Source organism: Primulina huaijiensis, chromosome 15 (assembly GCF_012295235.1).
Source record: "Primulina huaijiensis isolate GDHJ02 chromosome 15, ASM1229523v2, whole genome shotgun sequence".
Classification (NCBI taxonomy): domain Eukaryota; kingdom Viridiplantae; phylum Streptophyta; class Magnoliopsida; order Lamiales; family Gesneriaceae; genus Primulina; species Primulina huaijiensis.
The window spans coordinates 3,730,536-3,756,475 of NC_133320.1; the positions used below are offsets into that span (position 1 = coordinate 3,730,536).

A 25,940-nucleotide genomic window follows, 5' to 3' on the forward strand; every position below is an offset into this window, starting at 1 on the left:
TTATTATTATTATTATTATACTTATTAATTTAACAATTTGTAAGTAGGTGGCACCGCCATATGAACTCATCATTAAGATGGAAAAATAATATTTATCCCCCCAAAAAAACATAAAAATAAACGCAAAAATTATGATGATATTATCACATAAATCGATTTCATGTGACAAATCTCTAATTTGACCAACATATTAATTATTTTTATATCAAATGTAGATATAGACCGTTATAACATTTGCATTTCCTGTAGTGATTAAATGCATGTCGGGAGGTTTGTCAAAGTTGGGCGGCTGAATTATTTGACTCAGGAAAGTTGGAGGAAATTTATCAAACGCGTTTTCACACTGACAGGAAGCTCTATAAATAGAATTCCCTCACTTCATTCTAAAATCATCCCTTCTTCGAGTTTTATCTCATCTTATAATATTCTATAATATTTGTGATGTGTTTGTTCTCTTGTATTAAGAGAATGTGTGTTCTCTTTGGAAACACAGTGAGTGAGTTGTACACCACAAAATATTATAATGAAAATTCTTTTCATCTTGCCCGTGGTTTTTACCCAAATAATTTTTAAGAGTTTTCCACGTAAATCTCGGTGTCCAGTTTATTCTTTATTTTCGGGTTTTATTATCTCAAATTACCGCAAGTGGGACCAACAAGTCAGTAAAATCGTTATTTTTCAAATAATAACATTTCAGACTCTATAAAAATGTAAAAAAATCATATAATCCCTAGTTAAATTAATGATCTTTTACATCCCAAAATTTTAATTTTAAAAAATCAGGCACATTTAATCCTGGCATTTTTAAAACTCATACGTGTATATTCCAATAAATTCTTATGCAACAATTCTAATAGATAAAGTTTGGAATACATTCATTCACTTTGTTTTTCGAAAGTGAGGTTTTGTGACCTCGAGTGATGGCAGTTAAACCAAACATAATGTGAAGGAAAAAAAAAACATACAAAATTTTTTTAAAAAATATGCATTATATTTTCTCTAATACGGTAAGAGGTCATGAATTCAGACCTACCACAAACTAGAAAGTATGTTAAAAAATATGAACCTGTACACAGTTACAGAATTACAACAAAAACAGGAAAAAGAAAATAAAAAATATTCATTTCTGAACTAAAAACACACACTCAGCATTCCTGTTGCAAACAAAAAAAATCAAGAATGGCTGTAAGTACTGCTTCCATCTATGCACCTAATCTTCCACTATATCACAGTATCAAGTCTTCTACAATAGTGAATATTCGTCAGTGGCTCATTTACAAACGGGGCATCCGTGATACATCTGGCAATAGGAAAGAATGGCGAAACCTCGGACAGTGTAACAGAGAATTTGACAACAAATGTAAACTTCTGTACGTAAAGAATACGGATCATGCCTTAGCCTTCCTGTTTTCATCCAAAGCCTGTGTCAATTTGAAAAAAAGATTAAATGAAAATCAAGTCAAACATTCGAATCCAAACACGAACCAATTTATAGTAGTATCTGCATGTACTCCATCAATGTATGGAGGCAAGTATCAATGACTAATATGAAAAGGCTGATTATGTCCCTTATCACTAATTCTTTTCACACTCATGTGGGGGTACAAAAGCCATGAAAGATTACCTTGCTCTGGAAAATTCTCATAGTCAGCACAACTTTCTCTCGCATTCTACATGAAACATATGGATCAGTTCTCGTCAGAGATCACAAAACACTTAAAACAGAATTATGTTCTATAAATTCAGAAATCCTTTCATTCAAAAGAAGTACAGCGGAGAGTACTAAAATGATTTTCCAATATTGAAAAAAAAAAGTAAAATTAAAAATACATTTGCACATAGAGGAGCAATGAACGTATAGAGCCTACTTCTTGACTGTTTTAAGTCCAAAATGACAAGGTAAAGTTAGAAGCAAAGGGCAAGCACGACCAGCTACCAAAATTGATATCCTATACAACTTGTTTCCAGAGTAGGTTCAGATTCTAAATTTATTTACTACCAGATGAGAAGCAATGTAACAAATTCCTGCATAAAAATTTGACATTAACTGGCAGAGGTAAAATGGATGGGAGTGGTTAACTATAACCCCCATCAATTTTAATAACAAACTTACGAAAATGAAACTAGGAGTAAGTTAAATTGAAACCCGAAAAATCATCATATGAACATTAAAATCAGGATGACTACTAATAAGCAGCAAAAAAATCATGTTTATGTTTGAGTAAACTATTAAATGAGTCAGGACCACATGAGCTACAGGTTTCAAGTTTCAAATATTGCCAAAATAAGAAAAACTATATTTATTATTGAAAACAACAGAAAGTTTCTGTAACTAATCAAAATTTTGCAGCTGAGTCACCAAATCTTTAAAATTTCACGCCTTTGAGATGCCAGTTCAGAAACTGACCATCTTAATAAGTTCTTTTCCTTTTGTTTTAGTTCAACAATTTCCCTTTCTTCTGAATAGAGGGAAACTAAAAGAAAATTCCGTGTTCACTTGGGCCATGCAAATAACTGGATGAACTATCTCCCCTCAACACATTCAGTAAAATGTGGTAAATGAATAGGAGCACCCATGAAATACCCCTCATCATCTCCATCCAGTACAAACTATGAGATCGAAAACCACTTCCCAGAATGAAAATCAGCACCATTGAACGACAGAATACACATTTTCGTTGATTATACCACATGATTACAGAAACAAAAGAATAGGAGCTCCTTAAGAAATAGAATGCCAGGACCACTCCAAGATGTAAAGCTGTTATCATATGAAGCAGGTTTGAGCAGATATTTAATTTTTAAGTGAAATAGAGCATTACCGGATGTCACCATTAGTTGTGCTAAAGGGATATGATGAGCCATTTGCACATTTCAAAACAAATTGCGTGGAAGGTCCACTTGGTATTTTGATCTGCAAACAGAAGTGAGAAAAAAAAAGAAAACAATGAAAAAGTTGCAGTCTAACAGGCTTAATTAACAAATCTACCCACTGAATAGTCAGGAGATGCGTCAGTCCGTTTACGTTATTAAGAAAGACCCCAACTTGACAGAAATATCATTATTGTCCTTTCTACATCTATCAGTTTTACTTTGTTTCTAATCAGTGTGCAGTAATCAACCTGACCACCTTTGTAGCAAGAAAGAAACAAATGCAAAATTTGCAACTGTGTATTTTCCGGTTATGCAGTTACTCAGTTGATAGATCTAATTGTATTAATGCTTAACTTCTACATATGTCCTATTAGGAACATGAATAAATCAATAGAATTACTTTATAACTGCAGTTCAAAATCTTAAGACGGCTTCGGGTGATATAAAACAAGAGCATACCAATACTTCTTCAGAATATTTCTCCACAATCACAGAAGCCTGCGTGCTCTCAACCTTAACCTGAAAGCCTGAACGTTTCAAATATAGAGTAGCATGCTCCCAGTTCTCTGAGGAATCTAACTGTTCAATATTTAGAAGTCTGTGATCAGTTCAAAAAACAGAAATCTAAAAAATAGCGAGTACAAGGAAACCAGACGCGGACTTGTGAAAATGAGGGCTTTGCATAAAATGATCCAGAACTTCATTTTGAAAGAGATTCAAAAACCTGAATTTTTAAATGTACAGGAATGGCAGGCCACAAGGAAATCAGAAGTAGATTTGTGAAAATAGAGCTTTACATGAAGCGGTCAAGCTTAAAAGTACATAAAGCTCAGATGGTAGCTTTATTTCAATATGTTTGTCATTTCAGATAATCTACACTTCAATGATTGGTACCGTGTTATAATAAATATCTTATAATGTCCCAAAACATACCTATGTAATTTTTCACAATTCCATTAACTTTGAAAATCAATAAAATAATTTAATCAGATAGTCAAGGTTTTTGTTGTAAATTTGGGACTCAAGTTGGAAACTTATTACTTAGTTAAGATTTTGAAATCTAGGTTGGGATGTACTCTGTATCGTTTCAGTTTGGCTTGTATTAACCATGCACGCATGCATGAGGCATCCGTTCATTGGTCAGTAAGCATGGTGTGGCCCCAAAAACGTGTCCTAGAGGAGGACACAAGTCCGTAATGATGCTTTATGAGTTGGGCCATTTGTTAAACAAAGACAATACACATGCACGTGCATGGATCCCCCGTTAAACGACAGTGGGACTCGGAGTTATACACGTACTGGGCACGGATGTTGCCTTAGGTCCACGGTAGCACTTGGCGAGTTGTGTTTTTTAGTTGTGCAGGACCTGCACGAAATGTGGCTAAAATGTGCCTTGAGCAGCTCTTGAGCCACCGTATGTCACTATTTTTATCATGAAGATTTGTATACTTATCTAAATGAGGTTAGACCAATTGTATTAGAAAGTTTGATGAGATGCCTGAACTCTGAAAGGACAAGAATATGATGAACAATCATCTTAAACCAGCGTTCGTAGCAGCAAAAAGATTAACTATATGAGATCCCACATTTACATAGAGCAAAGCACATTGAATTTATACTCATCAAGAAACTCAGTAACTTACAAGAAGCATAACAAGAAATTTAGCTTGGCCTTTAGCAAGATATGAATCAATCTCCTCTTGCATCTCTTCATCTGCATTCATTTATAACACTCAATAGAAACACACAGGCAGAAAAATTAGCAGTAATGAGTATAACTATTCATAAAAGTAGACCAACGACATCTCCTTTCTGACCTTGCAACCAAGATTTTGGTTCCTTTCATTATTTATAACTTTTTTGGGGTGTGGCAGAACAGGATGGGGATATATTTTATGGTATTTAAGTTGGTTTCAGATGAAAAGGTTGACCTTTATTTACCTAGCTATTTGTCATACACTTACTTTGTCTTAAAATCTAATTGCAACTTATTCTATTCATGTGCAAGTTAGCATACGCATAAAATCTTAACTTTATATCACAAATTAGAAGAATTACTTTAAAACTCAGCAGGTGAAAAAGCTTCTGAAACATGTCATTGAATGCAATTTTTTTCTCCGATTTAACTAACTAAATATCATGACAAGATAACAACCTGAAGTTCGCAAATCTATATGCCATAGACTCCTAAAAAATTGATGGCGCTGAAAACAAAGACAATTTGCTAATACTTTCTGAGATAACATCAGACAAAAGATGATAGAATACATACATAAATTAGCCCATCTAAATTCAAACATCTTAGATTGACTAAAACGATGCAGGAAAGAAATTTTTTCCCACACAACATTTCCAAGTTTAATTATCTATATGGAATCTTCTTCTGGTTATAGAAATCGAAAGTGCTCGTTGCTGCAGGTTCACTTATTCTCAGAGGACAAGCTCCCTAGAAATATGAAATGCCTCCATAGAATAGATAGGATAAGGTGCCCATATTTACACATTTCTTCCAAGATCATCTAGTGATGTTTGGACGTATTCTTTTGGTGCGCTATGTAATTCAGCTGATATATTGTATTTTAGTTATTGGGAAGTCTTGACCTAGTTCCCTTTGCATGTACGTTGTTTTTTTTTTTTTGTTAAATAAAGTCACTTTGCTCTTTCTGTTTCTAGGGGAAAAAAGTGGTTACCTATTTAAGTACTCTAGATAAAGAGAGAGAAAAAGGGTGGATGCACTATAACTAGAATGTGAAATACGAATGAGGACTTGCAGAATTTCAAATGAGAAGACAATAAAAGTTTAATCTCTTGAATAAATGTTTAGATCAAAGTTGAGAAAACACAGGCTAACCCAAAGGATTAAAAACCAGCCTAAATTAGGAAGAATAAAAGATTATTTGAATCATTATAGTTGAAGAATAAATGAATCCAGTAGTGTCATAGAAGTATGCATGAAGCTGACTGGTAAAGAGGTTAGAATTTAGTTGAATCGAGTCAAATAGGAAGCACAACTCAACATTTCAAATTTCAGCGAAAGAAAGTAAACCACAAATCCAATGCACCTGCCTGCGAAATTACTATCATTGATCAGTAGAGAGTCAAGATTTCAAGCACTAATTTGAGGTGTCTTATTCCAATACCATTTCACTCACCACATGTTATTTTGTTGTGATCATTTGCTAAAATCCTGACAAGTTCGCCCTGAAAATCACACAAATTGAATCAGCAATGTGCTACAAAACTAGATTATAAATAAACACCAACTATTGATTCCACAGAAGTCCATGATTCATTGGGCAATATATGTTTAAGTTCATTTTTGTTTTCCCGTGATTCATAATTCTTTATTTGCTGTGTTATAATTGAGGTATCAAAAGATTTTTCTCAAAAAGTTAAAGAAAAGAATTGGAAGAAGAAATAATTTAATTTTTCACTTTAAATTTGGAGGATCAACCCTGAACATGTGGGAAGTTGGTGCAGGGAAAACGAAAAAGGATCATTGGGCCTTGAGGTAGTTCAAGGTGTGGAACCCACAAGGGGTTAGATAAGAAAGACATGATTTCAAGCTTTCCACGGGTCAAACAGCTACTAATAGACCCTTGAAGTGACTTATTAAAGTACCTGTCGTCCTTGGTCATCCATCGGTATGCACTCAACAGCTATAATTGTATCGACATCATCAGCTGTCACTACGTAATCTGGATTGGTGGCACCTGTTACATAAGCAAGTGACAAAGGAAAAAGGTCGATTTCTTAAGCAAATCCAATACTGTTAATCAACACTATCGTTCACACCTATTACAAAATAGGTAATTACAGACAACAATTGTCACAGAAAATGAAAAACCGTTTGGATCGTTACCCTCAATATACTGCCTTGTGCCATCTGGATAATGACGAACCCACTGATACATCAATAAAATGGTAACAAAAAAGTCATACAATAAAACCAAAAAAATTCATATGATAATGTAGCAATTAATTATTAATACCATTGGTCATACCTGAAACATACAGAGTGAAGTTCCACGTACAGGGAATCCACAGCCTAAGAGTTTGCATCCTGGTTTAGCATCCCCATTAATTTGAAAGTTCTCTATTCCAGGACCTTCCTCTGGGGGGAAGAATTTCATCATAGGTCAGATAAAAGAAAGCATGTCACTCTGCCAAGAGTGGCAAGTCGTAGTATTACCATCAGACACAAAAGAATCGATCCCGTTGTGTATTTTTGGACTGTGAGAAATTTGCCCGGCTGTACTCTGCTCGACCCCAAAAGGATACGCATTTTTATTTAGCATATCGTCTACGATATGTCCTGCAACATTTCTGTAATTTCAATTCATCAGAACAAGGACATTTCTTTACGAAATTATATGAAAATGCCATATTACGAGCTATATAAGTAAATAAATAAGGTACACGTGTTTATGAGATGTGTCGATGAAAAAAATAAGGTACACGTGTCATACGAGCTATATAAGTAAATAAATAAGGTACACGTGGATACAGAAATTTTAATTTGAAGATGCCGATGGCACGCCCGACTTTCTAATTTTAAGCTTAAGGAACAAAAGAAGAATTGTTTGGACTCCATATTGAAAAGTAACTAAATTTGAAAACTTTGAATCACAATAGTTTGGTGGAGACAGGAACCTAGGAAGCACTCGATATCCTCAAATGCCACTTCTTTGCCAAAAAATGAATACATCGAGAACTCATAGTGCATGACAAAAATTGGGAAACAAATGCCTTCAATTACCTATACAGTATATTAAGCATGACAGCATGAGATGTCACAATAACTACTTTGACATACCAAATGTGTGTGGCCAAAGACGTGATTTATAATTTTTTTGTTTATTCATGTAAAAAATGCACAAATATTGCACACATTGTCATGGAACATGTGCGCTCTGTGACTAATAACAATAACCAACTGGAATGGAAAGGAGGATAGGGCAGGTGCACTAGATCGAAATGCTGTTTCGACTGGATTTAAGCTTACATGTCCTATGAGGTAGTATGGAATAAACATCAAATTCTTGCACTGATTACCAAGATGATTACAATTTCTTTCCATTTCTATGTTATCCGAAGTCTAAACTTCCAAAGCAAGGTATTAAATATCTTCAATGCATTTTCAAAGTGATTTTATGGCTACCTGCTGCGACATAACAATGTTAATTCTCAAGTCGATTATAAAGAAATGACAAAAATAAGAAACTAAAATCACATGCATGCAAACTCTCTTGCTTTCCATAACCATGAAATATAATCCAATATAAAACGGTCACGTGGAATGCAAAAGATATTTCTTAATTCATAGGCAAATATGTAATTCCAGTTAATATCGAAATATAAATGGCTGAACAAATTCAAAAGCGTGGAACCTGTTGAAGATATGAAGATATAATTAGCGATAATGGACATAACCAGATCGTAGTAAATTAGGATGATCAGGAGATCACTTAATTAAAGAGATTACAATTCTGTTTCCTTTCTTTTGTTATCTTGGTGTGCCTATAAATTGGATATTAATTATCGCAAATATTCAATGAGAGATAATGGAATTCTTTATTTCCAGCAATTGTGTTCTTCCTCGTTTGACATGGTATCAGAGCCGTAAGGCTCGATCAATTCAGATCTAATATGCAAATTCATTTCCATTGTTTTAGTCTGATATTACAGGTCCCTCGATTTCTTATTATTGCAATTGTCAAAGGCTGAAAGGCCGGAATTCCTGAAACCCTTCCAGCTGTTGGAGAATTACAGCAAATCTATTCTGTCTATCGGTTGAATGGAAAAAACTTTTAAAATTGGTCCCAGCTCGTCCGGACCACATTGAAGGGGCGCAAAGGAAAGCTTAGCCATCTGGTTAAGTTCGCTGCCTGGGATGAAGAAGACTCCCTTATTGTGGCTTGGCTATGCAATTCTATGATGCCTGAAATCAGAGATACATGCATGTTTCTCACCACTGTCAAGGAGATTTGGGACAGCATACGCCAAACATATTCCAAGAAGGGAGATGCTGCCCAAATCTATGAAATCAAAGTACAAACAGGCTTGGCTACTCGAGAAAATAAATTTGTAAAGGAGTATGCTAATAATCTATTAAAAAATTGTAACAAGAGATTGATCATTATCGATGCTTCGAGACCAAGTGTCCAGAAGATACAACCATAATTGAAAAATTAGATCGAACAAGATTGGGTATATGACTTCCTTGTCGGACTCAATCTCGATCAAGTCCATGTTCAAATCCTTGTGAGGGACCAAATTCCATCTTTGAACGAGGTTATAGCCATCATTCGATCAGAGGAAAGTAGGCGGTGTCATGCTTAGACCTCAAAGTGTGGAGAGCTCCGCATTGGTGACTAACAGGAACAGTGACCATCTCAACCCTGGAAAGGCTACTGCTCCAAGAAATCTGTCCCCGGGCTCTAAAGACGAATTGTGGTGTCCCAAATGTCGCATAACAGGGCATACTCTTGATCGATGCAAACCGTCATATAAGGATCAGGGCAATAAAGGAAAACAACAGAGGACTTGGAGCCAAGCCCATATGACTGTCCAGCAGCCTACTGAGCACACAGATATTCCACCTTCAAAGGAATTCAACAAGGAAGAAATTTAGCAGTTAAGGGCTTTCTTGACCTCTCTTGGGAAATCGCCAGGTACATGCTCATTGACACTGTCTGGTAAGTTTCCTATTTCCATTGGATTTAATGCTTCCACTAGCCCTTTTGCCAACTTGTGGGTCTTAGACTCCGGAGCCACTGATCACATGACACACTCATCACAAATTTTCTGTTCATATACCCCTTGTCCTAGCCCTAGAAAATTACTAGTGCTGATGGTTCATTAATCACAGTAGCAGGGTTAGGTGACATTGAATTAAGTCCTTCCATTACCTTAAAACAAGTGCTTCATGTCCCCAAACTGTCCACTAACTTTATCTCTGTACAGAAATTAACACTAGACTTGTCTTGAAATGTGATTTTTTACTCGTCTTATTGTGAATTTCAGGACCAAGCATCGGGAAAGACGATTGGGCATGCCAAGGAAGGGGTGGACTTTACTACCTTGACTCACCAAACAATCTGCCCAAGCAACCTAATTCTGCCTCTCTCTCCTCAAATCAAGAACAATTTGGCTTCAACATCATAGATTTGGTCATTGGTCCTTCCAAATTCCATCGGGAAAGACGATTGGGCATGCCAAGGAAGGGGTGGACTTTACTACCTTGACTCACCAAACAATCTGCCCAAGCAACCTAATTCTGCCTCTCTCTCCTCAAATCAAGAACAAATTTGGCTTCAACATCGTATATTTGGTCATCCGTCCTTTCAAACTCTCAAAGTCTTGTTTCCTAGCTTATTTAAGGGATTAGATATTGAGTCTTTTTTCTTGCGACATTTGTTAATTCGCAAAGCACAAGCGTGTATCTTTTCCTCAAAGCAATAAAAGATGTTCAAACCCTTTTTATTTAATACATGGCGATTTTTGGGGTCCATCTCCTATTCCAAATCTTTCTGGAACCCATTGATTCATTTCTTTTATTGATGATTATAGCCGCATGTGTTGGATATTCTTGATCAAATATAAATCTGATGCGTGTTCTTTCATTCCACAGTTTCATACCATGATTCAAAAACCAATTTGGGGTCAAAATAAAAAGGTTCGGGTCTGATAATGCCAAAGACTATTTCAATTAGGTTCTTCACTCATATTTTCAAAAAGAAGGCATTATCCATGAGTCATCTTGTGTTAATACTCTACAACAAAATGGACTTGCTGAAAGGAAAAATAGTCGCTTGCTCAATATCACCTGTGCCTTTATATTCCAAAACCATATGCCTGAGTATTATCAGGGAAATGCTGTCTTAACAACTGCACATCTCATTAATCGGCTCCCCTCTTAAGTTTAAGGTGATAAAAGTCCTCTTCAAATGCTCACGACCTCCTTTCCTGATCTACACACTAATCAATTACCACCAAAAGTGTTCGGGTATGTGTGTTTTGTTCATGTTCATAGTCATAATTGTGGTAAGTTGGATCTTAGAGCTTGTTGGCTATTCATCAACCCAAAGGGGCTAAAAATGTTATCATCCTCCTTCCAAAANGGGTTCGAGGTGGGGCGAGATCAGGTGGAAGTATCGCATATACAGTTTGCGGACGACACATTGTTTTTCGTTCAAAAAGAGGTACACTTACAATTTTTGGTGCGAATCTTGAAATTGTTTTGTGATATGTCAGGACTTAGGATCAATTGGGATAAGAGTGCATTATTGGGTTTAAGTCAGGATGAAGTTGAAGAAGAGAATCTAGCCCAGAGGTTTGGTTGTCGAAGGGATAAATGGCCGATCATATACTTGGGAGTTCCTTTAGGGGGCAATCCATTGAAAGTGTCTTTTTGGGAACCAATCTTGATCAGGCTTACCAAAAAATTGGCAACGTGGAAAAAAGCTTTTTTGTCCAAAGGAGGAAGATTGATATTGATTGCAGCGGTGTTGAATGTTTTGCCTACATACTTTCTGTCACTTTCAGGGTACCGAAAGGAGTGGCGGGGAAGATGGAAAAGATAATGAGAGATTTTCTGTGGGATGGAAACGAGGGTGAATCACATTGTCATATGGTAAGGTGGGAACAAGTTTGTAGACCGAAAGAGAAAGGAGGATTGGGTATCGGAAATATTTGCTTGAGAAACAAAGCGCTTTTGGGAAAATGGTGGTGGAGGTTTGGCGTTGAACACGATCCTTTGTGGAAAAGAATAATAAGGAGCAAATATAGGCTACAAGAAAATTATTGGGACGCAGGTTTGGCATTGAATGTGACGTTTAAATGTCCATGGAAATTTATCTCAAGCACTTACCCGACTTATCAACAACTATTGAGATTAGTGATTAGAGGGGGACTAAAATCAGATTTTGGGAGGATATTTGGTGGGGGGATGTAGCTCTCCGGGATTTGTTCCCTTCTTTATTTTGTTTAACCTCGGCTCGTAACTTGCAAATATCATATTTTTTCACTTTCGACAATGTGTCTAATGATTATTCCTGGGACTTGCATTTTCGTCGGTCTCTTCGAGAGGAGGAAGTTGCTCATTTGTCCTCGTTGTTAGGTATTTTAGAAAGGGTTAGGTTGGTAGAAGTGGTTGATGATTTTAGAGTGTGGGAGGGGGATCCGTCTGGTAAGTTCACGGTCAAGTCATTTTTCCATTCACTCTTCTCCGCTAATAATGGTGTCCAAAATTTCGAGTTATTTGTTTCAGTTGATGTCACATTCCATGAAAATGAACCTTATTTACCCACTTAATTAAAATGATGGCAATTTTGTTTCTTTTCTATTGTTTTTTATAAGAAACAAAATTTTATTAAATATTATAAGGGTTTTAAATACAGAAATTGGACTAGAGGTCCACTATCGACGAAATGTTGAACAATATCGTAACCAAATCAACAATAAACAAAAGCCCTATCTCTGAGTAAATATGATAAAGAAATATTCTCAAATTCTACATGAGATTCAATCCACGTAACTATTTAATCTCGAAATTTTCCCAACATTCTAGAGAAATATTCTCAAATTCTACATGAGATTCAATCCACGTAACTATTTAATCTTGAAATTTTCCCAACATTCTTCATCCAAGTCTTCAATATCGTCAAAAAATTCTTCTGTTTCTCTCTAGCCACACCGATCAACAAACTCCATTAAGTACAACTCTCCAAAAAATTATGCCCCTCTTACCAAAAAACTATCCAAGATCCATAGCGGATAAATCTTAAGTCGATTTTGGCATTCTTCCAAAGCCCTAACCAACAATCTTCTTGTGAAGGTACAATGAATCAACATGCGGTCTTGAGTTTCCGTCTCCTTCCGACGCAACACGCACCAATTAGGGCACAGAGCACAGGCTGGTCATCTTTTTTGCATCATCTCAGATGTCGGTAACTTACCCAAAACCGCAGTCCACGAAAATACTTGAATCTTGGTTGGAATCCGAATCTTCCAAATGACATTAAAAAACGGAAAGACGGGGAAGCGACTGTTCGAATAGAAGGAATCAAAGAATGACTTAACTGAAAAGAGACCTACCTGATGGATCCCCATCCCACACTCGGACAACATATATCCCTTCAATCAATCTGATCCACTCTAAAACTCCTAATAACGAACTCAACTCGTCTAACTCCTCATCCCTCAATGTTTTCCGAAAATGCATGTCCCATGAATGGGAAGATGACGAATTCTCAAACGAAGCAAAATAAGATATAGGCAAATTATGAGCCAGAGAAAGCTGAAATAAAGATGGATAAAGATCCCGAAATGAATAATCCCCCCACCACCTGTCCTCCTAGAACCTAATTGTAGTACCCTCTTTAACCACTGATCTCACTAGTAGATCAAAAGTCGGATAAAGTCTAGAAATAAACTTCCATGGGCATCTCAACGTCACATCCCTAGCTAAACCCACATCCCAACCATTCTCTTGTAACACATATTTACTCACAATAATTTTCTTCCACGTCTCATCTCGTACATAAAACCCCAACCACCATTTTCCCAACAAAGCCTTGTTTCTCATACAAATGTTCCCAATTCCCCAACCCCCTCTCACTTTTGGTCTAAAAATCTGCTCCCAAGCAACCAGATGACAATGTGATTCATCCTCAGTTCCATCCCAAAAGAAATACCTCATAATCTTCTCCATTGCCTTTGCTATGCCCTTTGGTACCCCGAAAAGAGACATGAAGTTCATCGGCAAAGCATTCAAAACGGCTGCAATTAATGTTAACCTTCCCCCTCTTGACATAAATAATTTCTTCCGACTTGCCAATTTCTTTCATAGCTTGGTCATGGTCGGTTCCCAAAACGGTTTTTTAAAAGGATTACCTCCTAAAGGCACCCACGAATCTTTAATTGGCCATTTTCACTACCACATCCAATTTGCTTGGCTAACTCATCCACTTCTTCTTCTTCGCAATTTAAACCCAACAAAGCACTCTTCTCCGAATTGATTCTTAGCCCTGACATTTCACAAAACGATCTCACAACGTCCACCAAAAATTTGATATGATCCTCCTTCACAAAAAATAGTGTGTCATCCGCAAACTGAACATGCGATATCTCAACCCTTTCTCAACCCACCTCCAAGCCTCTAATTAAGTCTGAGGCCTTTGACTTGTCAATCAATCTCCCCAACAAATCTTAGTGTGCCTATCAATTGGATATTAATGATTGTAAATATTCAATGAGATATAATGGAATTCTTAATTCCAGCAATTGTGTTCTTCCTCGTTTGACATAACCATTTTCTTGAAAGTTGTCCAATCAAAGAAACAAAAGGAACAAAACTAAACCACAAAAAGAATTTAGAGATTTTTAAGCCAACCTATAAATTCCAGGAAATGTTTTTAAAGGGTTCTCATTATTTGATAATTGGTGTGAGTGCGCTCTAAGCTTTTGATTGGTATTGGATCATATTCCTGACCATACCTTGGCACATCATCAGTTTGATCCAAAAGTTTCCCATCATCATAGTGATCATAGTTAGAAAATCCATGCATGCCCTGCAGAAAGAATATCGAAAGCTAGTCAGAGCAATTAACTCATTAGAGGAAACTGGTATACACAATAGCAACCTGATGTTGGTCAAAAGCAATAATGGGGGAAAATTTTTAAAAAATAGAAAAATACCATGGAACTACTAGGAAGTTGACCACTCATGGGACTGGAACCAGGAATCTCATTACCACCAAAACCATTTCTAGTGTCATTTCCGATCATAGAGTTCAGCTCTGCTAGTCTAGCCTGCATTAAATTAACAGCTCCAATCAGTTTCACTGATAAAATGCTCCAGAAGTGCAAACCTACACAAGTTGATGAATGCTGGATTCAAATCAACCATAGTCGATAATTCCTGAGAACAATTTTTCTTTCTCAATGATATTCATAAAATTTTACCACAATGACCGAACAAAAGATTTCACTGCTAAAACATAACAAATTATAACTAAGTTCAAGCATCGGGAAAAGTGAAGTCCACAACACATGTAATTTCAACTGGAAACAAATAATAATAAGAGACAATCTAATTTCAGACTAATAATCTGCTATTATACACTTCATTAAACCAAGGAGGTAGCATTCTATCTATCTAAGAACTTAAAACACAAATATAGCAGCTTCAAGGACAAATATTTAAATAACTGTAAGCCAACTTAAGTGTAATAGAACTCATGTCAAGACTTCACAGAATCCACAAAGTTGGTTAACAGCATCATCTGAAATCTCCTATTTGAGTTAATTTCTGGAAATAGGTATAAAGAAGATTGGAAAATCCCTACTAGAGCTCTTACCATAATAAACTTGAAGAAAGGCAAACAAATATAATAATAAAACAGACCAAGGGAAGAAACTAAAGATTCTTATAACTTGAAGTGCCTGCCACTTTAAGACTCATAAATACAGTGTGTTACAAGACCATCCATGTTTTGAGAGAAGCATGAAAATATCTAACATATGTGACCCTCCTTCTACCTAGTCATTTAAGAGATATATATGCACGTGCTCTCGGTCCAAAGGCTAGAGAATAATTAATCATGCAGCAAATTTGTTACTCTTCGCTTCCTCATTGCTTGATCGCCAGGAATGATAATTATTCTGAGGATATATAGTGCGCATGTAAATCTGCTACATAAACCACTTGATGTATATTTGTTCATAATTTTTTGTGGAGAGCAGCCAATATAACAAACAAGTAATTCTCAATAAGGAACAAAAATCCATCAGAAAGTTCATCATAAACCAAATTAACAGCATGGAAGGTGTGAAATAAATTATATAAGCTTACATGTGAAGTTCTTATCCTAAACTGTAGTCGATCATGCAAGTTCTGCAAGAATTGAAAGAGATGGGTCATCAAATCATAGAAAATTGAAAACACAAAATCAATAATCATCAATACTTCATATGCCAAAATAAAGCTAGTATGTTAACAAAAAATACACAACATAAACACTTTTTTCAAAAATAATAGAGGCACATTCATGAAAAATAAGATCACAGTTATTTCAGCACACATGGGGCCCCTTACTGTTCTCTAACAGTTGAAAATTTACATGTTATGAGATTCCAATATCTTTTATGATATTCTAAAAATACTAATATATGTGTTGGAGAATCTCAGCCCTGTGCAATACTGAAGTCTGATATCTAGAGAATCTGTTACTTTAGAAGTGCTTTTATATTTCTTGATAGTCTCCTTGCAGTTGGTATAAGAAAATCCCATAAAATCAGGAGTTTCTTTCTAGAAATTTTTCACTGCAGGTAATAAATTTAGCCTATGCATTGATGTAAAGATATATATTTTTTGAATGTGAACTCTTTCATCTTCACATGGTACCAGAGCAGAGCATCTCTATGAATAAATATGTGTTTTTCTAATATTTCTTGTTCATTATTAAAATCCAAACAAGAATCAGCCTTCCTTCACTTTTCTCGTGGAAAATCAGTGATGGTAAACACTGAGCTTCTCCAAAGTCAGCAGAGGTTATCGCCTCACCTATTACACCAACAGGAGAACTACATCATCTTCATTCATCTTACAGATTGAATGGAAAGAACTACGTGAAATGGTCTCCACTAGCTCAGAACCTTTCACGGGGGAAAACGAAAACTCGGACATCTCACTGGAACTGGGGAAAAACCTGAATATCCATGTTCGATAGGGATGAGAGGACTTGATGGTATTGGAGTTGCTTTGAAATGCACACTAGAAATCAGCAGTTCACACTTGTTCTTGAACATAGCAAGAAAAATATGGGAGACGGTCAAACAAACATACTCTAAGAAAAAATATGTCTAGAGCCTTACATGGATTGAAAAAAACGTGCATACATTATTGCAACTGAAGAATATTTTTGCTCTCGTTAATACATTAGGCATTTAGCATGAAAGAAAAGGAAGAATAGTTAAAAAGACAACAATAGATCCAAGGAATGTAACTCTCATGCTCAGGTTTCTTAAATCAGAAACTTACCCGAAAAGCTCACTTGTGCACCAAAACATATCACAAAGTTCATGAAATATATCTCTGACATCTTAATTTAACGAAACTCGAATGTAGCATCAAAAGACTACCAAGTGCCACAAAGTCCACACCTTTACGCTGTTGGACAGGGAAGAGGCATTGGTAACATGAGGCCACGCGCCATATTCAGCCAATATTCCGAGCATAGCTGATGAAAAGACATGCCTCTCATCTTCAGTGGCCTGTAGCACGCATAAATGTTCAAATGCTGAACCAGATATAGAGACAAGGTGGAAGGCAAAGGGGAATGTCAGAGCTACGGAAAAGGATATTGACCCAAAAAGTATATAATCAGTTTTAATGCTTCAAGTAGTTAGATCGAGAAAAATATTATGGGCTAAATCCAGGAAGCTGTAAACTTATTCAAGGTCTAACTATTAATCTTTCAATTTGACAAACAAGAAGCAGAAGTTAAACTGTTAGACAATGTTGTTAGTTTGTAACCCAATATCTCAGGCTAGAACTGCTTAGTTTAAATCCCAAGCAACAACATATAAGTGTTCGCAATAATTACTGGAGAATTTTGGGCAAATGAAAAGCTCTGAACTTGTATCAACTGCCAATCATTGTAGATTTAAACTTTTCACTTTGCGCTAAAAAGAGGACGCCTTCAAAGGCAAAGGAAGGCTTAGCCACATTAGTCAGTTTCTTTGACATCATAATTCGAGCATTTCTAATATTGATATTTTCATCTCACAGCCTTTTCCAACCAACTGAGGAATAAATAATGATTTGTCTACCAACTTGAGACCAAATTATTTGAATCCCAATATCTCCATATTTATTCAGGGTGAATAACACACATCCTTGTGTTCATTTAAATAGGCAAAAAAACCTTGTATGAAAAATCTGTAAGTTAAAATTCTGTGTTCTTTAATTGATAGCTGAAATCCCTGGTATGGAATTATTTATGTGATTCGTGTGCTTTTTTATCTGCATTTACATGAAATGGCCGCAAAATTAGTTATCAAAGTTGAAAATGGCATTCTAACTATAATATAAACATAATTATCTTTCTTTTCTTGCACATTTTGTACCACATTCAAATATTTTTACGAAGAGCTTGAGCTAAAACGGCAGTAATTTAAAAGAAAATGGAAGTTTTACTTCATTGATTTTCACAGGGGTTTTAACGTCTTTGAAATACCACAAGGGGTCTATTTGCAACTTACCATATTTTTTTAGTTAGTTTTGGCTAAAAGGAACTTTATGTTTTGGGCAGTAACTTTATAGGTAATGATTCATTTGCTTATGAATTTCTGTTTCACTCTTGGAGCGTGATGTCTACTATCTAGTCTCTAAGGGAATAGACAAAAGATATCTTGTGAATTTTGAATGCTTCCAAACCCCCGTATACCATTAACTACAGTATTTACATACTTTTAAGCCAAAAAAAAAATATTTGCATACTTCAGAGTCAGGCTGTATGTTGTTTTCGGTCCGCAACAAAGGTGAAGGCTAGTTGTCATAGGAAAAGCCACAAGGAGTGCAAATTAGATGTCCAAACAACAGTTTACCTTTAACTCGCTAAGCAAGTTTAAATTCACTTCAAGATCTCCTTTCCTACGGGCCAACTCATGTGAAGCAGCCGTGATAGCTTCATTTTGCTTTTCATCCAGAGCCTTCAACCAACAAAGAAGAAAACGAAACGAGAATAATCTCCAGGGATAAGGTTCCCAGCAGTAACAACAAATTCGTTAATATAACGTGTAAATGAAGTAAAGTGATAAATGGGAAAATCGATCAAATATAAAAATATACGAACCACTCGCAATTCAGAAAATTTCCTCTCAAGTGAGTACTTTTCATTCAAAAGTTGTGATTCCTAAAATGACATACAAAAGGTCATAAGTTCCAGAAAGAGACCTTCAACTACGAGAAACACAATATTTCCTGAATGGATATGCCTTACTGTCATGCTGGCAAGAGCAATTTGTTCCCGAAGATACATAATTTCCTTCTCTTGAGCTGTAGCACGTGCATGAAGTTCCTGATGATATGCTCAATCAGGAAAGGAGAAGGGTACATCCAAATACAAGGAAATGCAAATCCAGAAGGTTGTACATGGATTCGAGAATTTCTCTTTGAGAAAATGATTTAAAATTTGTATTTCAGATTGCCCCAATTTAGGATGATTTGAAATCCATTAAAAATGGGCTCATAAATTTAAATTCTCATGGAAGGAACTGGAAACCAATGTAACTCAACAATATCCAAACAAATCCCTTAATCCAAACATACTCTAACGGAAACCGGAAATGTTACAAGGATAAGTTCTAAACGAATCACACGTAAATTAAATCTCAGTACCATAGTTTCTCGGTCTTCAGAATAATTTACACTTTCTTTCCCCGTCAGGGAATTGAATGCATAACTTGCTTCTATGCTTTTCCTGTGGAAACAAAAATGTTGTCGTGTGGAAGATTAAGTCATAATCATGAACTACTCACCTCCCAAAGTAGATAAATCCATTACCTGCTTGCAGATTCCAAGCTTTGTTCCTGAATCTTGACGTCCTTTTGACTATTCATAGAACTGGTCCAAAAAGACATTACATTTTTTATTGAAATTGTCAAAGAAACACGATGATAAAGATTTATTCATCCAGTAATAATAACAATCCTGCATCTCTTACACTATCTGTGTGCGTGTCATGGACAACCAACCAAATGAATCGGAATCTGACTAGCTCTGTCCTGGTTAGAATACAATCAATACCATGCATTAGTAGTTTCAAAACTATAAATTTAGTGATTATATGTCCCCTCAAGCAAATATGACCAATGGAAATATAATAAATATAAATCCTATAAAAGCAGAAAGAAGGATTTCAAAATGTTTAGTTTCACAGAAAATGCGGCTCAACATCCTTACACGTGTCATGGTAAAGAAAATAATATTTGAGTTTGTGATGTTTCATGAAATATTATATAAGCATTTTCGAATTGAACCAAATTCTCGTATTGTGGAAACATGTAACCTTGCCTACTAATTAGATTCAATACATAATTAAATGTAAATGTTTAATAGCTAACATTTGGCTGACACAGATAATAACCAGGGTAGAGTAAAAAAGAAGAACCCAGTCCACACCAAGTTGAAACTATGCAGCTTAATTAAAAAGCAATTGCAAGGATGTATAAACCTGCGTTTTCTCATTTCAATAATTATCACATAACAAACTGCATAAATGTAGGATGAATATCAGCATGTGTTCCAATAGTAAAAAGATTTCACACCAGAGAATAAGAACCGGAAAACATACGATAATACTGATTTTGCAAAAGATTCCATACATCCAGAGAATATACATCCCAAAAAGATCCAATAAATCGAACTCAAGGACCAAATACAAAACGGGAAAAGTCTAAAGCTAGTTACTCTGATTAGAAATACAGCCATTTAAAGCTAGTAAAGAAACAAGAAACATAAATCCAAGAAACACAAATCCAAAACAGATGGAACAAAAATAAACAGCAAACGAACAAGTTAAAACAACAAACTCAAAATAAAACAAAATTCCAATTCAAGAATCAAGATTCTCTCAAGTTCAAGAAAGTTTCACCCCTGCGTCACACAAAAAACTAATTCAAGCAAACAAATGAGGGAAAAAAATTTAAAACAAAGCATTTGATAATCAACTACAGTAAATGAAATCCAATCACGATTAATCAATGCAATCAAGAACTTTTCGTACCATATCTTCACATCCTAAAGAGAACGAAAAGAGATTCAAGAAGAAAAACTGTTTCTGGGCTCTATACCTGGGTAATTAGCTGAAGGCTATGGTTGGCATCAGGGACTTGCATCAAGAANATGTGAGATACAAGAATCTATATACATGATTTTATTTATTTTTCTTTTTTTTGAAATTAAATTTTACAATATTCCTTTATTTTTATTTCATTTTTAAATAAATATGTTGTATTGATTTTTTATATTAAAAACTCTTATTAATTCATAAATTCATATCAAATCATAAAATTCATATCTTACTTGTTTATAAATTAATTACACAAAATATAATGAATTTCAAATGATGTAATTATTGGATAAATTTGAAATGCATCTTAATTAACGTGAAATATAATATAAACACGCAAGGAGGTGGATTTAAAATTCATGTTCTTGTTTATCTACAACAACAAAAAAAAATCTTTGAATACAGTTTAAACTCGTGGTTTTGAAATCTATCGATAACTATTTCCGACAATTAACGAAACAAAAGTAAAGCCCGAAATTGATTAACAAATCATAGAGGGTAAATAACATCATTTGTTACGTAAACAATTTAGTGATTTTGACTGAAATTGTAATATGTCAAATTTGGTAAACTCCATAATAGAAAATCTACCTTATGTTCATAAACGCCCCTTCTAGTAGGCCAACTAACTAGTCGAGACTAGCACTGGTGTAACTAATTATAACATGTTATGATATCAATTTTAGATATTTCTTATCAAGCCCAAGCCCGAGTACTCGTATTGTAAATATAAAAAAATCGATCTTCAAACGATATGTTTCGATGATCGACTATGTGGAATATGCAGATTAAATCGAACGGGCGACTGCTATCAATTGCATGTATGGATGATATATATAGTCCATGCGTGTTTTTGCATTGTACTTATATATCCCGGTTTTCTAAATTTCTTTCAATGGTTATAATCGAGAGAGTCTCGGTCTAGTTCCCCTCTCATATATCATTTCAATTTATTGGGTAAAATTTTTTTTTGATTAAAAAGGTAAGAACGCAAGTGGGGTTACATCTTTACCTTAATGAATAAAGTCAAGTCTCTTTGTGGCCATGGAACTTTCAAAGTCCAAACGCAGGAAGGTTTCCACGAAATGCTAATGCTAGGAAACCCATCTCGTTGACTTCAAGGTCGTAGAAAAAAATATATTATAGATGCATGTACTCGGTTAGAAGACCAATTCTTGCCCCGGATAAGAATTCCAAATTATTTGCACGTCCGACTGTGTGAAATAGATAAGCGTTTGACCAATAGTCAAAAGTTTAATTCCTCTATCAACACTTTCTTAGACGAGCTTGTCACACAAAGCTTATCCAATATAGTTTATGTGACTAACGTGGTTTACAGACTATTACGTTAATCCGAGGTTTACTTAGTGATCACCGAACGATAACGGCCGCAGATTAAAAAAAAAATTCCTAACTATTTAATTCACCTTTCTTTACTGCTATGGAACCTTAGCGGTTGGCTGGCATGTAGCTAGAAAATTAAATATAAATATAGTAACTAACAAGTACACACAAAACAATAACTATCGGACAAAAAGGTGATAATAAAATCATTTTAATTTAGTAAAATAAATTTTTTTAATAACAAACAAAATTTTAAAATATATTATTATTATTTAATACCATAGGATGTTTCCTCCACCATCATCTACCCAAGCTGTTTTTTGTGTTTGCAGAAAAATTGTAAATTTAATCGTCTAAATTATTTTGTTTTGGTATCTAGTACTTTTGGAATTTATTAAAGTTTGATTTTCGCTCAATAACTTAAATTTGTTTTTGTTTTGGTGGCTTTTTTCTCCGAAATCACAAAATTTATCGAATATTGACTACTTGACATGATGCATTTCTACGTGGCTCATTTGACAAGAATAACTAAAATTTAATTTTCATTTCCAATAATATTGAAAGATATATATTATATTTTTAATATATATTTTTTTATACTATATCTAAAAATACAGACCCATATAATAATCCCGTTCCACATAGATACCATTATTTTTTCAAAAACTAAATTAATAAAATAAAAAATTAATTAATATAAATTAAATAAATGACTCTAAAAATCATTATATTTTGGATGAAAATCACTCCTAAATTTTTTGTTTTATATTAATGCATAAATTTATTGCACGTTTGCTGACACTGACGAAGAACGAGGTTCTCCACCACACCGGGATAAAGAGAAGATTTTTCAGAATAAGCAAAACGAATCCCATCAATTCTCCCTGAATTAGAGGATTATCTGATCCAATTCGAGAGAAAAAGGATGATGACAATGGAGGGAATGATGGATGGTGGGGTGTTGGATGATATCATCCGGCGTTTGTTGGAAGGGAAGGGCGGGAAACAGGTCCAACTTTCGGAGACGGAGATCCGCCAACTATGCATCAACGCCCGCCAAATCTTCCTCTCCCAGCCCACTTTACTCAAGCTCCGCGCCCCTGTCAGGATTGGCGGTATGTGTTGATTGATCATGATCGTGGTTTTTTTTTCTAAATTATTGACGTTACCTATCTGGAGAAGCAATCCGATTTCTATTTGCTTTTTGAAGATTTTTATATGACATTCGAAACGATTGATGTTTTAGGTTGATTGAAGAGAAATTATGTCCGAAGTTGTTGCTTTCTTTTGGTAATTTTGGTGAGCAAAGATTGAGCAAATGTCTGGACAATTCAAACCTGTATTGGCTGTTGTTGAAAAAGATGTTCTTGTATGCAGTTATTTGGACGAGAATATATTTCTACAGGTTTTTTTTAATATATTTTTGAAATCTGAATCAATCCTAGCTAGTTTATTTTTTATATATAGTCATGCACCTGGTGACTGAATCAGAGGCAAGCCAGTTTGTAACTGATGTTTGAATGGATAAATTCGAGATCACGAAGATCATCTTCTTTCACCTAATATTTTTCTTTTAAAAAAATATGCACAAGGACCTCGCTTTCGTCCAAATTCCATGTCCTTCTATGTTGGTGTTATGGAGCAACATGGGGAAAGCGATCAAAACGTGGTGTTTGGATTTTTACATATTAAAATTTTGAGTTTATATATTGCAAATGTGGTGTTTGGACTTCTACATATTTAAACAACAGTTTTTCAATTATTTTGATGGAACTTCTATGCTATTAATTTTTTTATACAAAAATTCTTCACTGTTTGTGGAAAGGTGACTGATATCATAAAATCAAGCAGAATTTGATAATGTGCTTGTGGTGATATCTTGGCGATGTAAATAGTAAATACTCAAAAAATTGTTAGAATGGGAATCTATATACCCTTAAAAAAATCGTGTATGATGACAGTACTTGTCCAGTTCTTCAGTTGCGTTTACTGATAAAGGTTGTATATTCTATAGATTATATCTTGAAGAGACGAGCTATGTTGAATGTGCTGGACTCTGTACTCTAATAAGTGATTATTAGCCATTGGTCCACACTTTTAATGCTTCATGTGCTTATGGAGGTGTGTAATTCGAACTTCTTTCTTACAGGTGATGTACATGGACAATATCAAGACCTGTTGAGGCTCTTTGAACATGGTGGTTATCCCCCTCATGCAAATTACTTATTTTTAGGAGATTACGTTGATCGAGGAAAGCAAAGTTTAGAGACTATATGCTTACTATTGGCTTACAAGATAAGGTATCCGGATAAAATTTTCCTTTTGCGAGGGAATCATGAAGATGCCAAGATCAACCGTATTTATGGATTTTATGACGAATGCAAAAGGAGATTCAATGTTCGATTGTGGAAGATATTCAGCGAGTGCTTTAATTGTTTGCCTGTAGCCGCAGTCATTGATAAAAAGATACTATGCATGCACGGAGGGCTTTCTCCAGAGCTAAAACAGTTGGAACAGATAAAAGAGATTCCAAGGCCAACTGATATTCCAGACAATGGTCTTCTATGTGATTTGCTGTGGTCTGATCCTGATCCTGGGGTAGTCGGCTGGTCTGAGAGTGATAGAGGTGTTTCGTGCACTTTCGGGCCTGATGCAGTCGCCAAATTTTTGGATGATAATGACTTGGACCTCATTTGCCGGGGTCATCAGGTATGCATTTTTTTCGATTACTCCCTTGTCACTTTACTTGGTGAACATGAAATGCATGATATAGGTTGTGAAAGATGGATATGAGTTCTTTGCTAAAAGAAAACTTGTCACGATATTTTCTGCTCCAAACTATGGTGGAGAGTTTGACAACGCTGGTGCCCTCATGAGTGTCGACAAATCGCTGGTTTGTTCTTTTGATATACTAAAACCTGCCGCAAATACGTCGAAGTCACCTCTCAAAAAGGTATACATCACCATCATTATTTCACGTTGCCTTTTTGTATTCATGGGTAATTTTCAATTTCTCCTTTCCGTTTTGACAGCCACCTAAAATCAGAACCTTGTGATACATTATGAAGTGCAAGTGGAAGTTTGTGGAATTGTACAAGAGGAATGAAAAGCATGACACCTCTTGCTTTTATTTGTTCATAGCCTTGTATAGAGAAAGTTGTGGCTCAAGCAGGGCAGGGCGGAATAACTAGACTACCATCCTCAAGTGGAATTTTTTATTTTTATTTTTTCATATATAAATTTTATTGTAAGTACATATTTTCGCCCTCTCTTAACTGAAGAGATCGCGCCTCAGCCCTCCTTCGGCCCCTCGAGATGAACTTCCTTGGTCCGCTCCCGTGTTCAACCCTTGATAAAGCTACGTGGTCTGTGAATCTGTATAAATTGTACAAGATTTGAGGTGTTTGCTTATACTGGGGATCATTTGTGAATCTTGAAAGTTTTCTTTTATATTTGTAAGCATCCTTCAAGGGAGACTATTTTACATTTGCTAAAAGGTATCTGTAATAAAAAGATTCTTCTATCAACTTAAATTTTTTTTTTGGATCTAATAGGCTTTTTGACACCCAAGTTTTTTTAGATAAAAATACTTAATCTCCTAGGATAATTGCGCCTATCAGGTAGTGATAGAAATGTAGTGCTTGAAGAGTTCATGTTGCTTATTCTTTTATTGGGAGTTAAGGCAAGGATAATTGTAAAGTGAAATGGTGATATATTGAGAAACTTATTGATGCAAATGGCTTATCTGCGGTCACATGTTAACTTGTGTTTTTATATGCATATCTCATTAATTAAGGTAAAGCATGAAAATTTGTTTGTTGGAAAGCAATAATTGTCCTTGTAGGAGAGCTGTCGAATTATAAT

At 35.2% G+C, this 25,940-nt stretch overlaps 2 protein-coding genes across 5 annotated transcripts; one reads left to right on the forward strand and one right to left on the reverse strand.

Annotated features, from left to right (window-relative positions):
* Positions 1-1,022: 1,022 nt before the first annotated feature.
* Positions 1,023-20,776, reverse strand: LOC140959932 (uncharacterized). 3 transcript variants are annotated; one of them, XM_073417988.1, is made up of 21 exons: positions 20,734-20,776; positions 19,605-19,665; positions 19,445-19,504; positions 19,280-19,361; positions 18,882-18,959; positions 18,735-18,794; positions 18,487-18,591; positions 17,041-17,151; positions 15,731-15,772; positions 14,575-14,688; positions 14,374-14,447; positions 7,067-7,200; positions 6,879-6,988; positions 6,737-6,779; positions 6,496-6,587; positions 6,027-6,075; positions 4,518-4,588; positions 3,334-3,453; positions 2,823-2,914; positions 1,625-1,670; positions 1,023-1,421 (listed from the first exon to the last, which is right to left on the reverse strand). In XM_073417988.1, exons 2-21 carry the CDS (start codon positions 19,622-19,624, stop codon positions 1,389-1,391), a joined length of 1,536 nt encoding a protein of 511 aa, XP_073274089.1. In that variant the 5' UTR covers positions 19,625-19,665; positions 20,734-20,776; the 3' UTR covers positions 1,023-1,388. The 3 variants fall into 3 exon arrangements, with proteins under 3 accessions (XP_073274089.1, XP_073274090.1, XP_073274088.1); XM_073417989.1 differs by lacking the exon at positions 20,734-20,776 and adding an exon at positions 20,667-20,722; XM_073417987.1 differs by lacking the exon at positions 20,734-20,776 and having other exon boundaries at positions 19,605-20,639.
* A 2,090-nt stretch (positions 20,777-22,866) lies between these two features.
* LOC140959933 (serine/threonine-protein phosphatase PP1 isozyme 9-like) lies at positions 22,867-25,597 on the forward strand. 2 transcript variants are annotated; one of them, XR_012172079.1, is made up of 5 exons: positions 22,867-23,191; positions 24,226-24,785; positions 24,850-25,029; positions 25,109-25,478; positions 25,517-25,597. XR_012172079.1 is itself a non-coding variant. In XM_073417990.1 (4 exons), exons 1-4 carry the CDS (start codon positions 23,002-23,004, stop codon positions 25,130-25,132), a joined length of 954 nt encoding a protein of 317 aa, XP_073274091.1. In that variant the 5' UTR covers positions 22,867-23,001; the 3' UTR covers positions 25,133-25,597. The 2 variants fall into 2 exon arrangements, 1 of the variants encoding a protein (XP_073274091.1); XM_073417990.1 differs by having other exon boundaries at positions 25,109-25,597.
* Positions 25,598-25,940: the final 343 nt, after the last annotated feature.

Bases quoted from the DNA above. Each gene is read 5' to 3' on its own strand.
- LOC140959933 (XM_073417990.1), top strand. From the start codon at position 23,002: ATGATGACAATGGAGGGAATGATGGATGGTGGGGTGTTGGATGATATC. The intron at 24,786-24,849 runs GTATGCATTTTT...TGCATGATATAG, and splicing joins TCATTTGCCGGGGTCATCAG to GTTGTGAAAGATGGATATGA. The intron at 25,030-25,108 runs GTATACATCACC...CCGTTTTGACAG, and splicing joins CGAAGTCACCTCTCAAAAAG to CCACCTAAAATCAGAACCTT.
- LOC140959932 (XM_073417988.1), bottom strand. From the start codon at position 19,624: ATGACACGCACACAGATAGT. The intron at 6,076-6,495 runs GTACTTTAATAA...TGTGATTTTCAG, and splicing joins TGGATGACCAAGGACGACAG to GGCGAACTTGTCAGGATTTT. The intron at 1,671-2,822 runs GTAATGCTCTAT...TGTTTCATGTAG, and splicing joins ACAACTAATGGTGACATCCG to AATGCGAGAGAAAGTTGTGC.